Raw genomic sequence first — 19,995 nt, 5'->3', positions numbered from 1 at the left:
CCCACCGTCGCCGAAGGGGCCAGCATTCTCTGGCCGCGGCACGGAGGGAGGCGGAACGGAACTTTCCGTTGCCAAAGCCACACATGTCTGGAGCTCCCTCGGCCCTCCACCTGCAGAGGACTCTGCAAAACAGATCTGACTTCTATTAAGAGAAACCTCAACGTTATTTCTAAATTTCTTACTTTCACGATCGTTTAAAATCGGGCTCTCCGAGGGGGATGAGCCGTGCGGGGGGAGGGCCGGGCGGTGTAGTGTTTGCTGTGGTGAGTCAGGGGTGGGTTGAGTGGAAATTGGTTTTGGGAGTGAAGCTTCCGGCATCAGCGTGTGGCCCGTCTCTGTCCTGTCCCCCGAGCCCCACGGCCTTCTGCCCTGAAGCTCCGCCTCCCTCCCTCCTCCACGCTCAGCTCTTACTAGAAATGGTCCTGTTTGTTCTCCCCCTGACACACCGCCCCGCTCTGTCCCTACCCCCCCCCGCCCGACCTGGCAGGCATGTCCTGTGCACCGGGCCTCAGACACACAGCGGGCATCCTTCCCTTTTAAAAATAAACCCGCCTTGTTTCGAGTTCTGTGCCGTTTTCAATAAACCTGTAGTGACCTCACTGTCTTTCCTGGTAGGCAGAAGCTGGAGCTAAGTCAGCCCTTCACAGAGAGCTGTCTTCTTGAAGACAGGCGAGGAAGTCGCTGGAGGGACAGGAAATGTGTGTTTTCCAGACAGTTCCGTCGCTAGCTTGCCTAGGACGCCCCCCGCCCCGCCCCGCCCCGCCCCGCCCCGCCCTGAAGTGGGAAGTGTGCTATGTTCGTGGAAGAAAGGACTTTTCGTCCCACAGATGAGAGCACTGTCCCATCCGCAGACTCCAGTGCTGCCGTATGGAGTCACATTTCCATGTTGCACATGGAGGCGATGTCAGAAAGTCAGTAGTACGTTCGCATGTCTCTGCAATTTTCCAGTTGCCCTTCAGACATTTCTCACTGCTACTTACGATGAGTTCATCCAGTCGTGCCTTTCACACGGGGTCACAGTTTCTGCTGGAGTCACCTGTGTTTGGTTTCACCTGCGCGGTATAGACACGCAGAGCGATGGTCTCTACCCACTCGGAGAGGGTATTTCTTTTTGTTTTTTTTTTAAGATTTTATTTATTTCTGTTTAGAGAGAAGGGAAGGGAGGGAGAAAGAGAGGGAGAGAAACATTGATGTGCAAGAGATAACATTGATCAGTTGTCTCTCACGCGCCCCCTACGGGGGTCCTGGCGCACAACCCATGCATGTGCTCTGACTGGGGATTGAACTGGCGACCTTTAGGTTTGCAGGCCGGCACTCAGTCCATGGAGCCACAGTAAGCCAGGGCTTGGCGAGGGCATTTCTAATAACTATGTTCAATAATCAGACCCACAAACCTGTATTTCTAAAGGTTAACAGTTCTAAGTGGCAAGAGTTACTTGTTTTGCTCTTAAAAAAAAAAAACAAAAACAGCTTCTTCTAAAGATGGGAGGGAAAAAAGTTTTAACTGCACCCTCTCTGCCACCTTCTGGTGAGAAAGGGAAGTTCCGTCTGAGGAAAAGGACCAGTAAAGAGCAACACATTTTGTTCACTGATGCCCAGGGAGAGTGGGGTGTGTGTGTATGTGTGTGTGTGTGTTCTGTGCGTTCTGCGTGTTCTGCGCTGCTTGTGTTTCTTGTTCTTAAGCTCACTGAAGGTACAGCTGATCTCTGTTTTTGCTCTAAAGTGTTTTTCTCGTGTCAGAGTGAATTATTACCTCCCTGCACTGCGTTTAATAGTTTCCCTTGCGGGGGAGGGTTTGGAGGACATTCTTGTGGTGCAGCAAGAGAACGCGGGTGGATTCCTAAACGGAGCCTCATCTCTCTGACAGTTGTTTCCCCCCGTCCGGTGAATACCGGTTTATGTTATATAGGGTGGAATTTAGTGGTTAGTGATTTAACATCCTTGTCACAAGTCCCTTTGGCCGCCCCGCCAAAAAAAAAAAAAGGCCTATGTCTCCAGAAAAACACATTTATCCACAAAATTTCACATATAGTTTTCAGAATACTTAAAAAGAAAACCTCTCCTGGCCGGGTGGCTCAGCTGGTTGGGCGTCGGCCCATACACCATAAGGTTGCAGGTTCGATTCCCAGTCAGGGCATGTAAGGGAAGCAACTGATCAATGTTTCTATCTGATCAAGGATCTTTCTCTCTCTCTCTAATCATTGGGTAATGATTTCCAAAAAAAAATTAAAAAAGGAAAGAAGGAAAGAAAATGTGAGAATGATCTTCTTACCAGTTTTATGAACAGAACGTGTTGCTGCTTCCACTGTGTTCTAAGGGAAAGCTCCCTCATTTTCTCAATCTGTGGTTTTTGATATTTATCCCCTTTACTCCGTTGATCTCTTTCGTAAACCATAGAAAATTCTTGAAATAGCTACAGTTATGTCTTAAGGACATTGAACACCTCTTCCCCCACTCCAAAAGGCTACTACCACCCCTGTCCCAGCCACCCTGGTTGCTTCTCTCCTGCTTCTGCGTGTCGTGCGGGAGCCTCCTCAGCGACCGCCTGCCCTGGCCCTGGCTCCGTCGGGGGGGCTGTCACAGGTGCTTGAAGATTCCGTCCGTGCGTTCGGTTCGCCGTTGCCAAGCCCGGGCTGGTTTTTCTTGTGTGCAGAACTGTTTGTCCGTCCACATCCCGATGTGTGTGTGTGTTTTTTAAAGATTTTATTTATTTATTTTTAGAGAGGGAAGGGAGGGAGAAAGAGAGAGAGAGAGAGAAACATCCATGTGCGGTTGCTGGGGGCCGTGGCCTACAACCCAGGCATGTGCCCTGACTGGGAATCGAACCTGCAACACTTTGGTTTGCAGCCCGCGCTCAATGCACTGAGCTACGCCAGCCAGGGCAACAGTGACTGTTTTAAAGACACCCCGGAGGGGCAGACGTTCTGTGACGCCTGCTTCCTAGTCCCTCCAGACCCGAACTTTGTTTTTCCCACTGCGGTTGCCTTCCAAGAATAACCTCCGCACTGTGGAAAGAGAGTGTGTTGGATATTTCAGCGCCGTGTGTCCTGGGGGAAACGGCCTGTCTCTGAGGTTACATAAATACGGTGGAACGCCTTCTGACGTCTTCTAGCTGTTTCCACAGAGCAGACACTTGCAGTTTGGGGAGAGCGGGGAGAGCAGCGGTCTGAAAGGTCCCGTCTGGATTTCCCCTGGGCCCTCCGATGCTTTGGGGATGGTCACCTGGTCACAATGCTTCTAGATGCTTCTTTCCACGGCCCGGGAGACCTTGGCCTCTCTGTGTGCATCTGAAAACTCACCAGGCTTTGTTCTGTGCACTGTTGTTCTTTGTACAGGAGGACTCTGACTGTCTGTCTGAACCCAGTGGCCCAGCCTTGCCATTGTCAGGGTCAGGTTCAAGTGTGATTGTCTCTGACCCCTGCAGTTCCCCAGTTTGGAGCCTGCAAAGCCTGCGGGTGCCCACCGGTGCCCGTCCTGGCTGGCTGACCCCGCCTGGGCCCTCCGCCTCTGGCTCTGTCTCTCTTTTGCCCTCCATCAACCAAGAGGCAAAACTCACTGTCTGCACTAGTGTCTACTCATAGCAAGACATCCATTATTACCAAGCATTTTGCAAATTTTTTATGAATTAAATTTTTTTATTTATTGATTTTTACAGAGAGGAAAGTAGAAAGAGAGAAACATCGATTTGTTGTTCCACTTATTGATGCACTTATTGGTTGATTCTTGCATATGCCCTGACTGGGGATTGAACCCGCCACCTTGGCGCATTGAGATGATGCTCTAACTGGCTGAGCTACCTGGCCAGGGCCGTGGCAGACTTTTAGAGCAAGACCGAAGATTCAGGGGTCAGGGATCAAGGCATCCAGCGTATCTCCTTTTATTGCATCGCCTGCTCCCCGCTCTCCTTACCCTCCACCTTCCTCCCCTTCCTCTCCTCACGTTTTGGGGGGAGACATTCCTTCAGTTCCTCATGCTCCCCTCTGTCTCCAGAGATGCTACCCACAGTCTCCGCCCCTCACAACAGCGACCCAGACACACGGCTTTTCGTGTTCCCTGAAAGGACCCTCTTCTACAAGAGCGGTAATGAACAGAATCTGTTCCCCTGAGCAGCTCACACCCCTCCCAAAGGAGGAGGAGCACTTCACTGCGTGTGCATGGAGAACAGCGTAAAGATCCACTTTAGGCACTTTGTTTTCCAAAGACGCCTTTGCGACAGCCCAGCCCTGGGGGGGGACTTCTGTCTCCAGGGTCACCCTGGCTTCCCCAGCTCCTCTTTCCCGACCTCCCTCCCCACGTCAAGGTCAAATGCCTCTTCCTTCTGTGCCACCCGCTTTGGCTCCGCCTCTTTGACCTGTAAACCAATCAGATGCTCAGTGGACTGGAGCACTTTGCTGCAATGGGAACCCCCCCCCACCCCCCCACCTGTCCTGTCGTAAGGAAGCTACAGAAACAGAAATAGCCGTTTTTCTCCTTACAGGTGATTCAGCCCCTTGGCTGGGCCATGTGAGGCACACTCACTCGGTGGTTCTGGTCCTACGGTCCGTTCTGAAAGGACTCTGCCTTCGTCACACTCGTTTTTCTTCCCAAGGTGTCCCGCGGCCCACGGTGAGGTGGGCGAGGAGAGGGGGGCCTCTGGGCGACGACGTCTCCGTGCTCGTGGACGGGTCGCTGTGGCTGCAGAGCGTGTCCCCGCGAAGCCAAGGAACCTACGTCTGCAGGGCCAGCAACGCGCTCGGGAAGGCGGCGGCGACCTCGGTCCTGAGCCTCCTGGGTAAGCGTCCGCTGTTCTGGCGGTCCTTCATGTGCTTCCCGGCCGACAGACCGGGGAGTTGCCTCTGGGGTTGGGGAAACGCAAGGGACTGGGAGTGGTTTTAACTATTAACGACAAAGCTGCAACTTTCTGCCTAATGCCCGCTCTGGGAGGTCCACGTTCCTGCCCAGGTTCAGGCCCCTGTACCTCCTGCGTCTACACACCGGCCTCGCTCCAGACCCCACCTGCAGCCTAACTGGATGTTGTCCCCCACTCACTGGGGGGTCCCGGCCTCATTCCTTCCTTCTCCCCTCAGCCCTCCGTCTTCTGGCCCCTGGCCCCTGGCCCCTCCGTCTTCTGTGATCCCACTTGCTCCTTCTATGTGGGCGTGTTTTCGATAGAGAACTCACTCCTTGGGAAGCCCACAGAGCTCCCATCCCCCAAGCGGGCATCGCGGCGTGTGCTCACACAGGTGTGAGGGTTCCTGCGTCCAGGTTCTCGCCAATGTTGGGAGAGGGAAGATGGGCTACGAGTTCTGGAATCAATTCTTTCCCATTTTTTTCTTCTTCTTCTCACAAACTTAATTCTCCGCACGCACTAACTGAGTTATAGCTCCGTGCTTGGCACGGAGAACCTAGCCTAAGTGCTCCGAGCTTGCAGAGCGCTCCGGGAGGCCAAGCGAGAGAGGCGGCGTTAAGAAGACCAGCCATTCTGCAACGACGGGTGGTCAGCAGTGCTGAGGGTCTGGGGTCCTTGTAGCTCAAAAGCGGGTGAACCCGGGACACACAGACACGCTTTTGGAGCCTGTGCTGGATTGTGCCGACTACGCAGGAACAACAGAGGCTGCACCATCTCAACCGTTGAACTCTGGAGCGAGCGCCCCTCCTTCACAGAATGCACCCCACGGACTATAACTCCGCGGACTGGGATGGAGAGGCAGCATTCCCAGGCCTCCGGCTCCCGGGATGCAGGGAGAGCAGTGCCCGGCTGTCCGTCAGCAACCCCCCTCCTGTGATTTATAAAACCTACAGGGGCCAGCACACACACACACACACACACACACACACACACACAAAGCACTCCTTTGTAACCACAAAATCTTTCACTACGAAATCATTAGCGTGCCATTCTGGGATATAACAGTGTCACACTCAAGCACACCGTAGGGCAAGTTAGGCGACAGGTTCAAATGAAAACTAGACATCACGACACCCATGCGATGGCCCGACCGGCCGCACTCCGGCGGGCACCACTCCCGAGGGAGCCCGAGTTTCTTCTTCCCTCTCGCACACGACACAGCCGTTGGTACAGGCGCTGTATTACCCGTTCATTCCTCATGAGTCTCAGTCCGTTCGGCTGCTGCAGCACAAGACCGTGCACCGGGCGGCTTGTGCACACACCAGACATTTATTTATTTCTCGTGGGTCTGGAGGCTGAAGGTCCAGGATCGAGACGCCAGCAGACCCGTGGCCGGTGAGAGCTGGCTTCCCGGGTCAGAGGCCGCCTCTCTGGGCCACGTCCTCCGGTGGCGGAAGGAGGGTGGGGGGCGCCCAGGGGCCCGGCCCCACTCGTCGGGGTTCCAGCTGCGGATGGAGCCTGGGCGCCCCCCAACAACCCCACCTCCTGAGACCGACACACGGGGTGTGAGTAAAAACCGTCTCATTCACGAGACGAGCACAGGGATTCAGTGAAAAATATGGAGGGGACCGTGCCTAATTCTGTACCTGTCACCGGGACGGTTCCCCATAAACCTGGGTATTTTTGTGAACATTGTTTGAAAGAAACAGCAACACTAGGCCCCACTGAAGAACACGTAGCACCCTGCTTTTCCAGTGCTGCCATGTGCAGCTCAGGCCGGAGTGCAGACGTCGGGAGGGACCACTGGGGAACGCACTGAATCGCCTGGCGGCGGGAGGGAGGCCACCAATGGCGGTGATGACGGCAGGAGAATCTGGTGCCTTCTTCCGTGGTCGCACACAGATCCGCCCTCGTCACGTCCCGGCTCATCTTCCTGCCGCGGGTCAAAGGGGCGGGAGAGGCTGTGGGCAGTGGGCCGGGAGTGCGGGAGCCGTAACTGTGGAGGGCGGGCGACCTGCTTCCGCTCCCGGAAGGCCACTCCCATGCCTGCCTGTCCGGATGTCCTCAGGGAGGATGTCCTCGGGGAGAACCGTCCGTGCCGCGGCAGGATCGGCCTGAGGTTCAGAGTCTGCGTCAGTGCAGAGGGAGAAGGGGTGGCCATGCCCCTTTGACCTTCCCACTCAAGCCCTCGCCCTTGCTGAGCCATCTTCCGTGTCTCCACCTGACCCACTTTTTTAAAATCCTCACCTGAGGTTGTGTTTGTTGATTTAACAGACAGAGGAAGTGGGGGAGGGGGGGAGAGAGAAACATGGATCAGTTCATTGCCTCCTGTATGTACCCTGATCGGGGATCGAACCTGCAACCCTTTGGTGTGTGCGGGATGATGCTCCAACCAGCTGAGCCACCCGGCCGGGCCACCTGACCCACGTTGGAGAAGCCGGACCCCGCCGGAACACCCTGGAGGGGCCGACCTCCCCCGTGCTCCTGGCTCTGCCGGAGGAAACTGAGGAGGCTCCCATGCACCTCCTCCCAGTCCCTGGGTTGTTTCTGGCGGATCGGGCTGAGAGCCCTGTCTCAGGCCGCGGTCCGAGGGTCCCCTCCCGGCCGCCACTCACACCAGTTACTCCACTCAGTTCGCTGGGGGGACATGAGGTTTGAGGGACCCCCTCGCCCTCCGTGACGGCCGGCTCCCTGCGCGCTACGCAAAGACACGGGCAGGCAGCCGGGCAGCGAACAGCCCGCGGTGGCCCTGGGCCACGTCCGGCCCAGCCCGACGTCCTGTCTCCCGGGGTGGGGGGGGCTGCGGTGACACTGCGCTTCCCTCCTGCAGAGCCTTTCTGGAAGCTTGGGAACTGGACGCCGTGCTCGGCCACCTGTGGCCGCGCGGGAGGCCGCGTGCAGAGGCCGCGGTGTGTGATGGCTGGCGGGCGGGAGGTGAGCGAGGACCTCTGCGGCCACCTCCCGCAGCCCCGCGCTGGGTTCCAGCCCTGCCATGTCCGGGACTGCCCCTCCAGGTACGTGGAGCCCCTCTTCCCGTCTCACCAGTACTGGGCATTCGCTTGTTGTTGTTGTTTTTTTTAATATATATTTTTAGATTTTATTTATTTTTACAGAGAGAGGAAGGGAGGGAGAAAAAGAGGGAGAGACTCATCAGTGTGTGGTTGCCTCTTGTGCACCCCCTACTGGGGACCTGGCCTGCAACCCAGGCCTGTGCCCTGACTGGGAATCAAACCGGCAACCCTGTGGTTTATAGGCTGGTGCTCAATCCCCTGAGCTGCACCAGCCAGGGCTGGGTTTTTGCTTATTTTAAAAAGCACCGTAATTCGAACTCTGTGCCAGGCACTCTGCTAGGAGACTTCTGTGGATCGCGGCACAAGTACCTGGCAGGCCGATGTAGCCAGTTCCCCGTGTGACAGACGAGAAACTCCCTGAGGCCCTGCACTCTGGTTTCGGAGCCTCTGCCTGTAGCCCCTCCCCGGAACTGGCTTTCTGCCGCCCGGGGGTGCTGTCTGGTCCTTACGATCATCATCATCAGGCTGAGCTTGGGGGTTTCCTAGTGTGCTCTGCAGTTCCCCGGACCCCAACCCTGGAGGTAAAGCCACAGACCACCTTTCTATGTAATAGATGACACAAACCAAAACATTTTTAAAAGCACCTGAAGTCAAACTCATGTCCAATCCCCCACCACCTGACTGGTCCCCAGAGCCTTCCAGACGCCCCCTTGTTCTCCTGCATCCATCCATTCCCCTAGGCGTCTGTGGTCACCCTGGGGTCCGAGCCAGCATCGTCCTGGGAGCCTCCTGGTTCTCCTCCCCCCGCCCCCCGCCCCGAGGACATTTTCCACTCTGAGCGGAATTGCCTTTTCAAGCACAATTTTGTCATGAGTTCACCCCCTCGTGTCTAAGAGGACTGCCTGGCACACCACCAGTGCTCAGCGAGGATTTGCTGCCAGGTGGAATAAACGTGTGAGAGACTCAGGATGCCTCCGTGCTGGGGCCTCAGGCTTCTCGTCGCTTCTCTGCTCCAGCCTGGTTATCAGAGCTCCACCTGCACTGGTTTTTCTGTTTGTTTGTTTTTGTCCCTTAGATGTGCCATTCTCCCTCCTGACTCAGAGCCTTTGCACATTCTGTTCCCTCTACCCAGAACACTGTTCCCTCTCTTTTCCCATAGTTATTTCCTTGCGCATTCTGTTCCCTCTACCCAGAACACTGTTCCCTCTCTTTTCCCATAGTTATGTCTATGCATCTGTTTTTCTGGGAAACCTTCTCTGACTTCCACCCTCCAGCCTAAACCAGGACTCTGTGCTCTATTTTTTTATGTTTCCTCGTCGTTCTTCAAAGCTCTTACTGCCATTAATCTGTCTTGGCTTCCCACTGGGCTGTCATTTTCTGTGACAGCAAGTCCCTGGCTGTTTGGCTCTGTGCTCTGTCCCTGGCCCTCAGCACGATGCCGACCCCAGTCTGCACTCTCTAAAAATACGCGTGGAGGGAATGAGCGAATGATTCCATAGCCTGGTCCCTAGCAGATCACCGACCAAGTATCTGGCACCCAAATCCACAAAATGTTAATAATAACAACAATCCTAGTTGCACTTACTGAGCACAAACCCACGAGGAAGGCACTGCCGCCCCTGTTTCACGGAGGAGGAAACGGAGGTGTGTTTAATGCTCTGCCGCCCCTGCCCTGTCATACCCAGGACAGATGACAGAGGTCGTTGACCCCTGGGCCCCTCTCCATGGAGGGAGGGGTCTTCACAAGCCTGGGGATCTCTTCTCAGAACACGGGTTTTTAAACCTGTTAAAGACAATGTTTTTCATCCCAAACAAAGCCAGTGATGTTGAATCCCATTCTGAACCACTAAAGAAATGTGTGGTGTTGTCGTGGATTCGCTTCTCTAGCAACACCCTGAACGTGACAATTTAGTGGAACGTTACTTCTGAAATGGTGGCGATGGACATAAAGGATATGTAGAGGCGCCTGCCTCGATTCGACGTCCCGTGAAAATATCTGTTGGCAACGAAATCATAGGTTTTGCTGATACTCCTGTGTTTTGTGGCTGTCATCGTCATGATCGAGGGAAACGCCCCACTGCCGTTAGCGCTGCGTGACAAAGACGTCATTCCTCCCCATCCGCGTCCGTGGTCCCCTTGGAGGAGCTCAGGTTCGAGGCCTCCGGTTGGGGTCCTCCCCCCATTCACCCCCTTCCCCCACCCCAAGATCCCAGTGCAGCTCAGACGCCTTCCCGGACAGGGCGCCCGGTGCCTCGCGGGTGTCCGTCCCCTTCCACGTTCAGTCCCCTACCACCACGCAGGTGTGACCTGAGGGTCAGACAGACCCCAGCTCTGTCGGCTTGTGACTTCGACGGCCACGGCCAAGCTGTTTAATAACCCTGTGGACACTGGTGTCCCCCTGATAAGAATGGGAAGAACGTGATGATTACATAAGATGACGTGTGACCCTCTGGCTGAGCGAACAGTACATAGTGGCTTTAAAAATAGTATTTTCTCCCCTTTGGTTTCAATGCGTCAGAAGCTACCTTTCTGACATTTCCACCTGACTTTGCCCCTGCTCCACCCTCCGGGGCCACACGGGGCTCCTGTACTTGCCCACGGCTCTGCCCCAGCAGCCCCACACCGGCCCTCTCTCCCTGGTGACTCCGTGCCTCCCTGAGCCTGAGCGAGAGGAAGTCTGAGAGTGAGGCCCGCGTCCCCTGAGCCGCGGGCCCCTCCCACAGAGGTCGGGCACGTGTGCTCCCCGAGACACAGCGCTGGCCCGGCCCCCCCAGTCCTCACTGAGCTCCTGTGGTTTTCGCCCCCAGGTGGTTCGCCAGCCCGTGGTCCGAGTGCTCCGTGTCCTGCGGCGAAGGATTCCGTGTGCGGCGCGTGGCGTGCAAGCGCACCAAGGCCAGCGGCTCCGTGCGGGCGCTGCCCGCGGCGGCGTGCGACCCCAAAGGCAGGCCTCCGGGGAGAAGACCGTGCGCCGGCCGCCCGTGCGTCGTCGAACCGGGGAGCCAGGTACAGCGCACGGGGCTCGCGTCGGACAGCATGCCCGCTGCCATTGCCCCGTCTCCAACAGGCTTCCACGTTTTTAATTTTCAGTGACGCGTGACTGTCTGTGTTCATCTGTGTTAGTGTCAGGTGTTAGACAGTCCTGCACTTTACACAGTGATCCCCCTGTATTTCCACTACCCCCCGGCCCCCCCAACACACACAGTTATTGCATATTATCGGCTCTATTCCCTGCGCTGAAATTTGCATCTTCTGTAGCTACCAATTGGACTTCTCAATCCCTCACTTTCTTTTTTTTTTTACCAACCGTCCCTGACAACCGTCAGTCTGTTCTCTGTATCGACGAGTCCGTGTCTATTTTGTGTGTCTGTTTATTTTGTTCATTAGAGTCCGCATGTAGGTGAAATCATCTAATACATTTTTTTTTTAATTTTTTGGAGGGGGGGAATCTGATGTGTCTCTAAAACGAATGTGTGTCTGATGTCGGGGGCCACATCTGGAAGTCACAGGGTCTCTCTGGCTTTCCGTACGAAGGTGCACCGAGGTTGGGGCCTTTGACCACAGGAGCTGCGGGGTGGCCTGGTGTGGGGCGGCAGAGCGGTGCGGGCTTCGCGGAAAGGAGCAAAGAGCAAGAGCGACTTGGGCAGTGAAGTGCAGAACCCTGTCCCAAAGGCCGCCTTAACTAATGTTGCAAGAGAAGTATTTGGAAACAATCTTAAAGCACTGTGTAGGGAGCTAGATCAGTCTTCTAGGATGGCCTTAGCAACAGACCACAGACTGGGCGCCTTCAACAACAGGAATTTATTTTTCCCAAAGTTCTGGAGGCTGCAAGTCTAACATCACAGTGCTGTTGGGGCAGTTTGGGTGCAGCCTGGCTCCCTCGCACTGACCTGTAGGTGGCAGGCGTGAGCTCACAGGGTGGTGCGGCCTGTCTCCCTCGCTCTGGCCTGTAGGTGGCAGGCGTGAGCTCACAGGGTGGTGCGGCCTGTCTCCCTCGCTCTGGCCTGTAGGTGGCAGGCGTGAGCTCACAGGGTTGCGTCCCTCCGCTGTGCTTCCCTTCCAGTGTCCTGAACGGTGCCTGGGCCGTGCCGAGAGGATACAGCAGCATCCTGAGGTCTGTCGGAACAGCAGCTCCAACTCCTCCAGCTGCGATGACGACGGAAGAAGCAGGTAGTGCCCCGCCCCAGAGCACTGCGTGGCCCCTCCCGCCGCCTGGGTCAGGGCCCGGGATGGCCTGTCAGCCACCTCCCCTCATGGCCAGTTCCTAGTAAATCGCGGTTTCTCGCAGCCATCCTCAATGGTGTGCATCACACCAGAAGGGATTAATGTGTGCTACTGATGGTTACACATTATGCGGATGTTGACCATCCAGAGGCTCGCCAAAAAGAGGGGCTTTGAGAATAGACAGATGTTTTCTTGCTCGATACACAAAGTTGGTCCAGGCTAATAATATCTCCTTTAGGTTTACAGATTTGACCTTCTAATGTTGTCAGTGAGCTGCTTCTCTCCTCTGCTTGGTTAGGATGTGGGTGCAGGGGTTTAGCAGAGAATGAAATAAACTTACCTTGCTCCGGGGCTTACACAAGTTAGGAGTCTGCTTCTCTTCCGCATGGGAGCCTGAGCTGGCCGGTGATTTGGGGTGAAGAGCTCTGCTGCGTGGGCTCACCTGGAGACCCAGGCTCCTTCTGTCTGGCGTCGCCGTTGTCCCGGCGGCGTGCGCCCCAGTGGACCGTGAGGAGAGAGCCTCACGGGCACCCTATGGAGCCGATTTAGACTTCTTTCTCTGACCGGGTGACCTTCGGCGCTCTGCTCCTGGCCTGTGAAGTGGGGGGTCACGTGCACGTGTGGTTGTGAGGTTCTGATCAGTTGGAGTAAGCGGCCTGGGTCGCAGAAGACGCCCAGCCCATTGCTCACTGCTCCCCCTTCACATCGCAAGTCTTGCTGGAGAACATGAGGCGACCTTGACCCTTGGCTCCGTCGCCATCTTGAGCCTGCAGTCAGGTTCGGCAGCGTCATGTCGGCCGCGTGTCCTGTCCCCCACGACACAGTGGGTTCAAGCCAGAGCCGTCCTCCTCAGATGGAAAATGTCGGCAACAACCGCCCGCCCCCTCAGCAGACGGGCTTGTTCCCTCTCTCGCGGAGAGGGTGGGGCGGCACGCAGATCGGTGTGCCGTCCAGATGTTCTCCGTTGCCTCCTGGAAGATGCGTGTGCGACGCAAAGCCCTACGTAGGTGGAGCTCGCTTTTTAACCTACCAGCCACGTGTTTCAGAAACTTGCTTTTCCTGCTGACCAATACGTGATAGACATTTTCCCCATCTTAATACATCAGACTCCGTTTATTTATTTACTTATTTATTTTTTATTTTTAGACAGAGGGGAAGGGAGGGAGAAAGAGAGGGAGAGAAGCGTCAGTGTGCGGTTGCCTCTGGTGCGCCCCCTGCTGGGGACCTGGCCCACAACCCAGGCATGGGCCCTGACTGGGAATCAAACCGGTGACCCTTTGGTTCGCAGGCTGGGGCTCAATCCACTGAACCACACCAGCCAGGGCAGTTTATTCTTTTTAATTGCACTTAATGTCACCTCATTCCATTGCTATGGCCATCTGATTATTTGAGATATGGTTGGCTGTGACAGTATTATGTGAACACTTGGATGGCGTCTCCCCCTCCTGGCTGATCTGGGCATTGCACCCCTTAGAGAATTTCAGATTATCACGATTTTCTCTTCCTACCTTCCCAGTGTCCTCTCTGCTCTCCTTGTGGAATCCGAAGGGGGGATGCCATCAGACCTCAGAAAAGACCGTAACCAAGGCAGGAGCTGGCCGTGGGGGGCTTTTTGCCCCTCATTTTTGCAGCTATGTTTCTGCTGCATTCTCTGTTCTTTCTGAACACTGTCTCTTCCTGTTCCCCACCTCTCTGACCTGTGTGGCCAAATATGGCCCCCACCACCCCAGACTCCCGAGTCTTCCTGATTCTCGGGAGAGAGACAGTTACTGAACCAGCTCAAGTGAGCGTGCTCTGACGGTCAGCTTTGGGTCGGGGGGACATCCTTTGGTAGTGAGAGCATACTGTCCAGGAGCCCCGGCCTGTGGAACGAGGGCACCCCCCCCCAAAGTGGGGTGGCTCCAGGGTGAAAATACCTCCTAAAAAAATCAGAGCACGTTCATCAGCTCCCTGTTCCTTTGGGAAGGGGAAGGAACCAGGGGTCGCTTCCTCCCCCCAGCGGTCTCTGTCAGACCTGAGTTCAGGGTGTGCTGCAGCCCCAGTGTGCGCCACAGAGCATATCTCGCAGCAGACAGCACGGCGCACGTGCAAATTCATATCCACACCGGAACAGAAACATGTGCACCCCAGGTGCTTATAAACACAAGACTTGAAGCGCGCTGACAGATTCGGTGTGTTTTGTGAGTCACGCTTTGCTTCCTCGCCTAAAGGCGTCTTTCAAGGTGCATGCCGTGACGTTGGAAGTTAGCGGCAACGCACCGTCCGCTGCCTCTGTTACGGTCACGGCAGCCCCGCTACCCTGCAGGACAGTCAGCCGCCAGCGCCGCAACCCCGCTTCCTGGTACACTGGGCGCTCCTCATCGTCAAACCCGTGATCCGTTGAAAATGTGTTCAGGTGAAAGCTTGATTCACAGCAGGAAGTGACACTCACTTTTCCCATTTTCTTTTTTCCTTTTTTTTTTTGCTCTGTCCCCGTCAGCCCCACGTCCGGGAGGAACTGCTCGTTGGGGGCCTGTGACGCGTGCTGGCACGCCGGCCCGTGGAGGCCCTGCACGGCGGCCTGCGGCCGGGGCTTCCAGTCCCGGAGAGTGGACTGCGTGCACAGCGGGAGCTGCAGGCCCGTGGCCCAGACGTACTGTCCGCCCGGGAAGAAGCCGGTGTCCTGGCAGCACTGCGGGGGGCCGTCCTGTGACAGTATGTACCCCTCCCAGGTATCACGACTGCCCCCCCCAACCCTGCCTGAACCAGACCCTCGTGTGGGTGCCTCGTCAGTGTCGTGTCTGAGGGCTCGCTCAGGGTGCACGCGGCGTGTGGGACGGGGAACAGGAGCTGCTTTGACGGGCGAGCAACACGCGCGTGTCTCTCTTCAGAGACGCGGCAGTTGAGTCAGCAGGGCGCGGGGGCACTGCTCACTGCCTTCCGAGGAGCGTGGGCTGCCGCCGTCCTGCGCCTGGTGGTCTCCCCCCTTCGACTGGGACCCGTAGGTGGGACTGAGCAGGTAGCAGATGCCCTGACGTCATGCGGGAAGTTCGATCATATACGAACTTCCGTTGGGGGGAGGGTCACAGCAGGGGAGGGTCTGGGACCCTGCAGAAGCTAAGCGGTGCTGCTCTGGGCGCCGAGAGGGACGGCCTGGGCCAGAAGGGCCGCGAGGTCCCCGGGGAGCAGGAAGCTCAGCCCCCGGTCTCGTACAGCAGTGACTGCAGGGCGCTTCCGACCAGCGCAAAGAGCCCACGCTCCTCCCCGTGCTCCGTGGTCTCCGTGTGTGTGATTTCCGTAAAGGCCGACGGTGTTTAGCTGGGTAGACGCTCATGCGCCGCGGGTTCAACGCCCACGGGTCTGTTTCTGTCCCGTTGTCTCCCGTTCGCAGGAAACTGCACAGACACAGCTGACTCCTGCCCGTCTGTGAAGCACCTCCGCCTGTGCTCGCTGGCCCTGCACCGGCAGAGGTGCTGCGGGCCGTGCCAGGCCGGGTGAGCCCCGGGAGGGGCTGGCCGGGACGCCCGCCCACTGTGCGAAGACGCGACAGAAACAGACGCCCGAGCGCTCTCCGCCGCGCAGCCGGTCCGCACGCGTGTGCTTCTTCAAACACTCCAGACCCTGCCGTCCCGCCCCCGGTCCGGTCCCCGCACCATCACAGTTTTTGTCGTTTTCCACCGGCGGTTTTTCACGGTGCATGACGTGTCATGTGGCGTGTTCCCGGACCAGCCCGAACACGCCAGCAGGCATGCCGTGGCGCGTGGGACCGCCTCGGCTCCTTCGCAGCAGGCGGTCACCGGAGACCACGCGTGTGCGAGGTCACATCCTGCTGCTCCCCGGGGCGTGCAGACCAGAGTAGCGCAGAGCACCGGAGACTTGGGAGACGCCGCCAGCGGCGGCTTCCTGTTCTCTCGAGTCTTACGGTGTCTGGATGTTCACACGGCATTTACGTTTTGAGGAGCTCTGGCTGGTGGTTCCCCATGTGTTGGCACTCGTGGGGTTTCTATGGATCCTTGAGTCTGTGAGAAAAGACACGGTCACTGTGGCCAGGCTTGGAACACCGACTGGTCCCAGGATTATGGGGGGCAGCGGGCAGGGGCGGGGAGGCCACCTCGTTCTTGCTCTTGAAGACCCCGCGGGCGCAAGCGAGAGTGTGGCTGCCGTGTTCACAACTGCGCGAACCTGCCTGGGACCCAGCGAGGCACCTTGGGGACCGAAGGAGAGGGAAGGTTAGCGTTTCCTACTGATTGTGAAGTATACGCGACGCGGTCAGAGCTGTGAATGGAACTTTTTCTGAGCGCTCCTTTCTTGCACACACACAGAAAACCAAAGCCTTATCACGCCTAATTTATGCACAGAGTGGTATTCCTAAGGACTTTTACTCTGGAACAGTTATAAGGAGGTAATCTAAATATGAAACGTGGCAGTTGGAAAAAAAATCGTTGATGGTATGTAACTGTTTTGTAATTGGAACTCTTTTTTTTTTTTTTTTTTCTCCAGCAAATCGAAAGCGAGATTAGAGTTAGGCTGGAAGTCACCGTGAGGACGAGGGTTCGAGGCCGGGTTTGGTGGCTGTGGTTAGGGTGCGTTTTCCTTTCCGGAGGATTGGGTTCGGTGGGACTGGAAGTGAAGTTAGGGCTGAGGCTAGGGTTGGCTGAGGGACTGGGGGCAGGGCCGGGTCCGCTCAGACGTGGGTTGGTCCAGACGGGCCAGAGCTGGCGTCGGTGACGGTGACGAGGTCCGGGCTTGGAGTCAGTGTCACTGCAGGATACTTTGGGTCTGGCAGTCAATTGTCAGTTCCGAAGCTGGGTTTGTTATGGGGCTCTTTCCCGAACATTCCGCCAGGTATGGCTTTCGCTGTCCCACGGCCCGAAATAAGTGTCCCTGCTTCTTCAGTTCACTGTCCCAGCCGCCGGCACTCACGACCGCGAAGGGACGCGAGGCAGGGGGCGCGGGGCCTCGTCCCTGGTCGCTCGTGAGCGAGCGGCGCGTTTGGTGGCCTGTCTGTGGGCCCGCTCGCTGGGTCTCTCCACCGGGTCCTCCCCCCGCACTTCAGCCTCGCTGACACTGTGATGATCACTACTGTACGTGGAGGGCTGGCGGCCGGGACGGGATGGGACGGGGGCGTGGGTCGGACACTGCTCATCGACCCGCACGCGACTGTGGGAAAGGTTTTTAAATTAAAAGGGAGAGATCGTTCTGTAAGATACTCTTTGTATGTACTTCATAGGACTTGGAGGTGCAATATTTTATTTTGTACAGTGTGTAAGAAAGACGTGGGACATATATTTTTCTTACTAACAAAATTTCTTATTAAACCGATTCGCCTTGGTATTTGAAGTTGCCGTTCCTCATTCGCTAGTGTCCTTGTCTTGCTGTTCTCACGCAGAGGACGTTCCCGTGGACTGTGTTTTACTGCTGTCTCTACGGCGGCAGAGGAACGCCTCTCGCTCGTGGTCCTTAAGTAATTCAGAAATAAACGTACTCTGATTATTCCGTGGCGTCCTCATCAACGCAGGTGGCTTATTCGCGTGACGTGTTTCGGCGGCAGCGGTGGGTCTTGCCACCTTGGCTGCCTCCTTGTGACGCTGGGACCACCCCCCGACGGGTCGGACGCCCCAGGCGGTGCTTCGTCCTCGGGAGTGTGGGTGACGACGACGAGGTTCGGGGCGGGCCCCACGGAGGCTCCTCCAAGTCCCTCGACGCCCTCATGTACGTTCTGTGGATCGGAGTGGAAAGCAAGTCGAGGGGAGAAGGGGCGGGAGGAAGTGCCCAGCGGATAGCCTGACGCGGGACTCCAGGCGGGCGGTGGTCCCGAGGGCCGGCGGCACAGTGGGCGCCCTCGTGTTTCGTCCACGGTGAGGAGTTCGGGGGCTGCGGCGAGAGGGTTGCACCCGGAGATGCGTCTCTGCCGCCTCGCAGCCCTGGGTGTCGTGTTTCTCGGGATTAGCAGCGAGTCTAACAGACCACAGTCCTGGTCTTGGACTTGAGATGCCCCTTCACTTGCCTTCTTCGCTCACGGCCTTGGCGTGGCCAAGGTCACTGGTGGAAAACACAAATCAATCATTTTTTACAGTAGCTCTGAGACCACGTCACCCTGGTGTGGCCGAGCCACGCGGGAGGTACGCAGCTTTGCATCTCAGCTGTCTCCATCGTGGGCATTCATCACCGTTCTCCTCCCCTCCTCCCGCTCTTCCTCCCCTCCTCCCTCCTCCTCTTCCTCCTCCTCCTCCTATTTTTTTTTTTAATTTCCACGGAGGCCCACACAGGTTCCACAGAGCGGCGGGCATCATCGGGAGATGATATTTCCTTCTTTGCCAGTTCAGAGAAGTCCCCCTGACGTGGAGTATCTTCCCAGGTGCTGCTTTGCCATCTGTTACCGGTTGCCTCCTGTCCCCTCCCGGCCGAGCTTTGGAAACGGGGTCTTTGCCGGTGATTTAAGATGTGGCTGTCGGGGGAGGGGGGGATGATGTTCGTGAAAGTCCTAAGTCCGTGAACACCAGTGTGACTGGCATTTTCGTGAGTTCAGACCCAGATGTGTGCAGACGGGGCGCACACCACGTGGAGGTGAAGGCCGAGGTCGGCGGGCCGAGGAGCACCAAGGACAGCGGCACAGCCTTGGAAGCCGGGAGAGCGCGGCAGAGCAGACCCTGCCTCTCTCAGCTCTGCCGCCGACGCCTGTGTCTCCGACCCCTCGCCACCGGAACTGCGAGACGGGCGCTTCTGGCTTTATGCAGCCGCCCGGTTCGCGGTGTCTGGCTACAGCAGCCTTAGCAATACCAGCTGTCTGTATTGTTGGGTGAAGCATCTGTTTACATCTTATAGCCATATTTCCCTGCTATTGCATTTCAAAAGTTCTTGATCTATTCTGGATACATGTCCTTCGAAGTGAGTTTTGCAGGTCATGACACAGGCCTCAGAGACGGTAAGTCGTCTGTACACGGTCATGCGCTAGTCTGTCTGGGGAGGAAGACCCAGGTCCCGCTGTGCAGACTCGCGTCTGTGACGCGTGCCGGCTGTCAGCCTCTCCTGGCCCCAGAGCCTCGTCGCCTCCTGCAGCGGCCGCAGATGAGTGAGCTCCCAGTGGGGATATCGGAGGCGACGGTGGAGCAGCCCCGGCCACCCTCGGGAGCACCTCTCCAGCTGCTGTGGTCGCGGGCAGGTCGGGAGGGGAGAGAGGGGAGGGGCTGAGAGTCCTGAGGCTGCGGCGTGGGGTGAAACTGGGCACCTCTGTGTAACACACCATTGAGGGCAGAGGTAAAAAGCTGAAGCCTTTCCTTGGCTGGGCAGCTCAGGTGGTTAGAGCATCATGTCGATGAACCAAGGTTGCAGGTTCAATTCCCGGTCTGGGCACATGTAAGAATCCACCAATGAATGTGTCAGTGAGTGGAACAACAAATTGATGTCTCTCTATCTCTCTCTCAAGTAAATCAATAATGTTTTTAAATAAGGTAAAAATATCAAATTAGGGACAGTTTAACCTAGAAAAGACTTTATTAAAAGCTCTATTTTCCAGGGAAGACTGGGCACAGAAACGATTTCATGAAAATTTATTCCTGTATTGATGCTTTCTTTATTCATGTTGCAGAGAAATATAAAATCTCACATATCATGATTTTAACTACTACCTACACAAGCAAATTAAAACAAACTACTTTGAAATAATCAAAAACATTTTAACCAAGTGCACTTATTCTCAATTAAGTACATAATTTAAAACAAGTTTAAAGCTACAAATGACTAAACTGTAGGATACATTCTTTTTCCCCACGATGTAATCATTTATCCAAAAAACACGCAATGAGAGTTTGGTTCAGTAGGAGGTTTTCAGCCCCGACAGACACAGTGTGTTCCTTCTACTTCACGAGGACAAGGAGGTCAGGGGTCCGGCCTCAGGCTGAGCCGGGTCCTTCCGAACGGTGACTCTGGGCATGACGATCAGGTGCAGGACCCCGC

The 19,995-nt window shown here is 56.3% G+C and overlaps 1 protein-coding gene across 2 annotated transcripts in view; it reads left to right on the top strand.

Annotated features, from left to right (window-relative positions):
• Positions 1 to 17,529, top strand: part of ADAMTSL3 (ADAMTS like 3) — a 133,456-nt gene extending 115,927 nt beyond the window's left edge. Inside the window, exons 24-29 of one of the 2 annotated variants that reach the window (XM_045824996.1) lie at positions 4,589 to 4,771; positions 7,659 to 7,842; positions 10,647 to 10,842; positions 11,900 to 12,006; positions 14,540 to 14,754; positions 15,431 to 17,529. In XM_045824996.1, coding sequence (XP_045680952.1) covers positions 4,589 to 4,771; positions 7,659 to 7,842; positions 10,647 to 10,842; positions 11,900 to 12,006; positions 14,540 to 14,754; positions 15,431 to 15,537 — 992 coding nt within the window. In that variant the 3' untranslated portion in view covers positions 15,538 to 17,529. Of the gene's footprint in view, positions 1 to 4,588; positions 4,772 to 7,658; positions 7,843 to 10,646; positions 10,843 to 11,899; positions 12,007 to 14,539; positions 14,772 to 15,430 lie in introns of both variants that reach the window. The other variant, XM_045824997.1, reaches the window with a different exon arrangement.
• Positions 17,530 to 19,995: the final 2,466 nt, after the last annotated feature.

Source organism: Phyllostomus hastatus, unplaced genomic scaffold (genome assembly GCF_019186645.2).
Source record: "Phyllostomus hastatus isolate PE091 unplaced genomic scaffold, TTU_PhHast_1.1 phas_scaffold_555, whole genome shotgun sequence".
In the NCBI taxonomy this organism is placed as follows: Eukaryota; Metazoa; Chordata; class Mammalia; order Chiroptera; family Phyllostomidae; genus Phyllostomus; species Phyllostomus hastatus.
The sequence above is the reverse complement of the archived record's forward strand: the minus strand, read 5'-3'. Positions and strand labels throughout refer to the sequence as shown.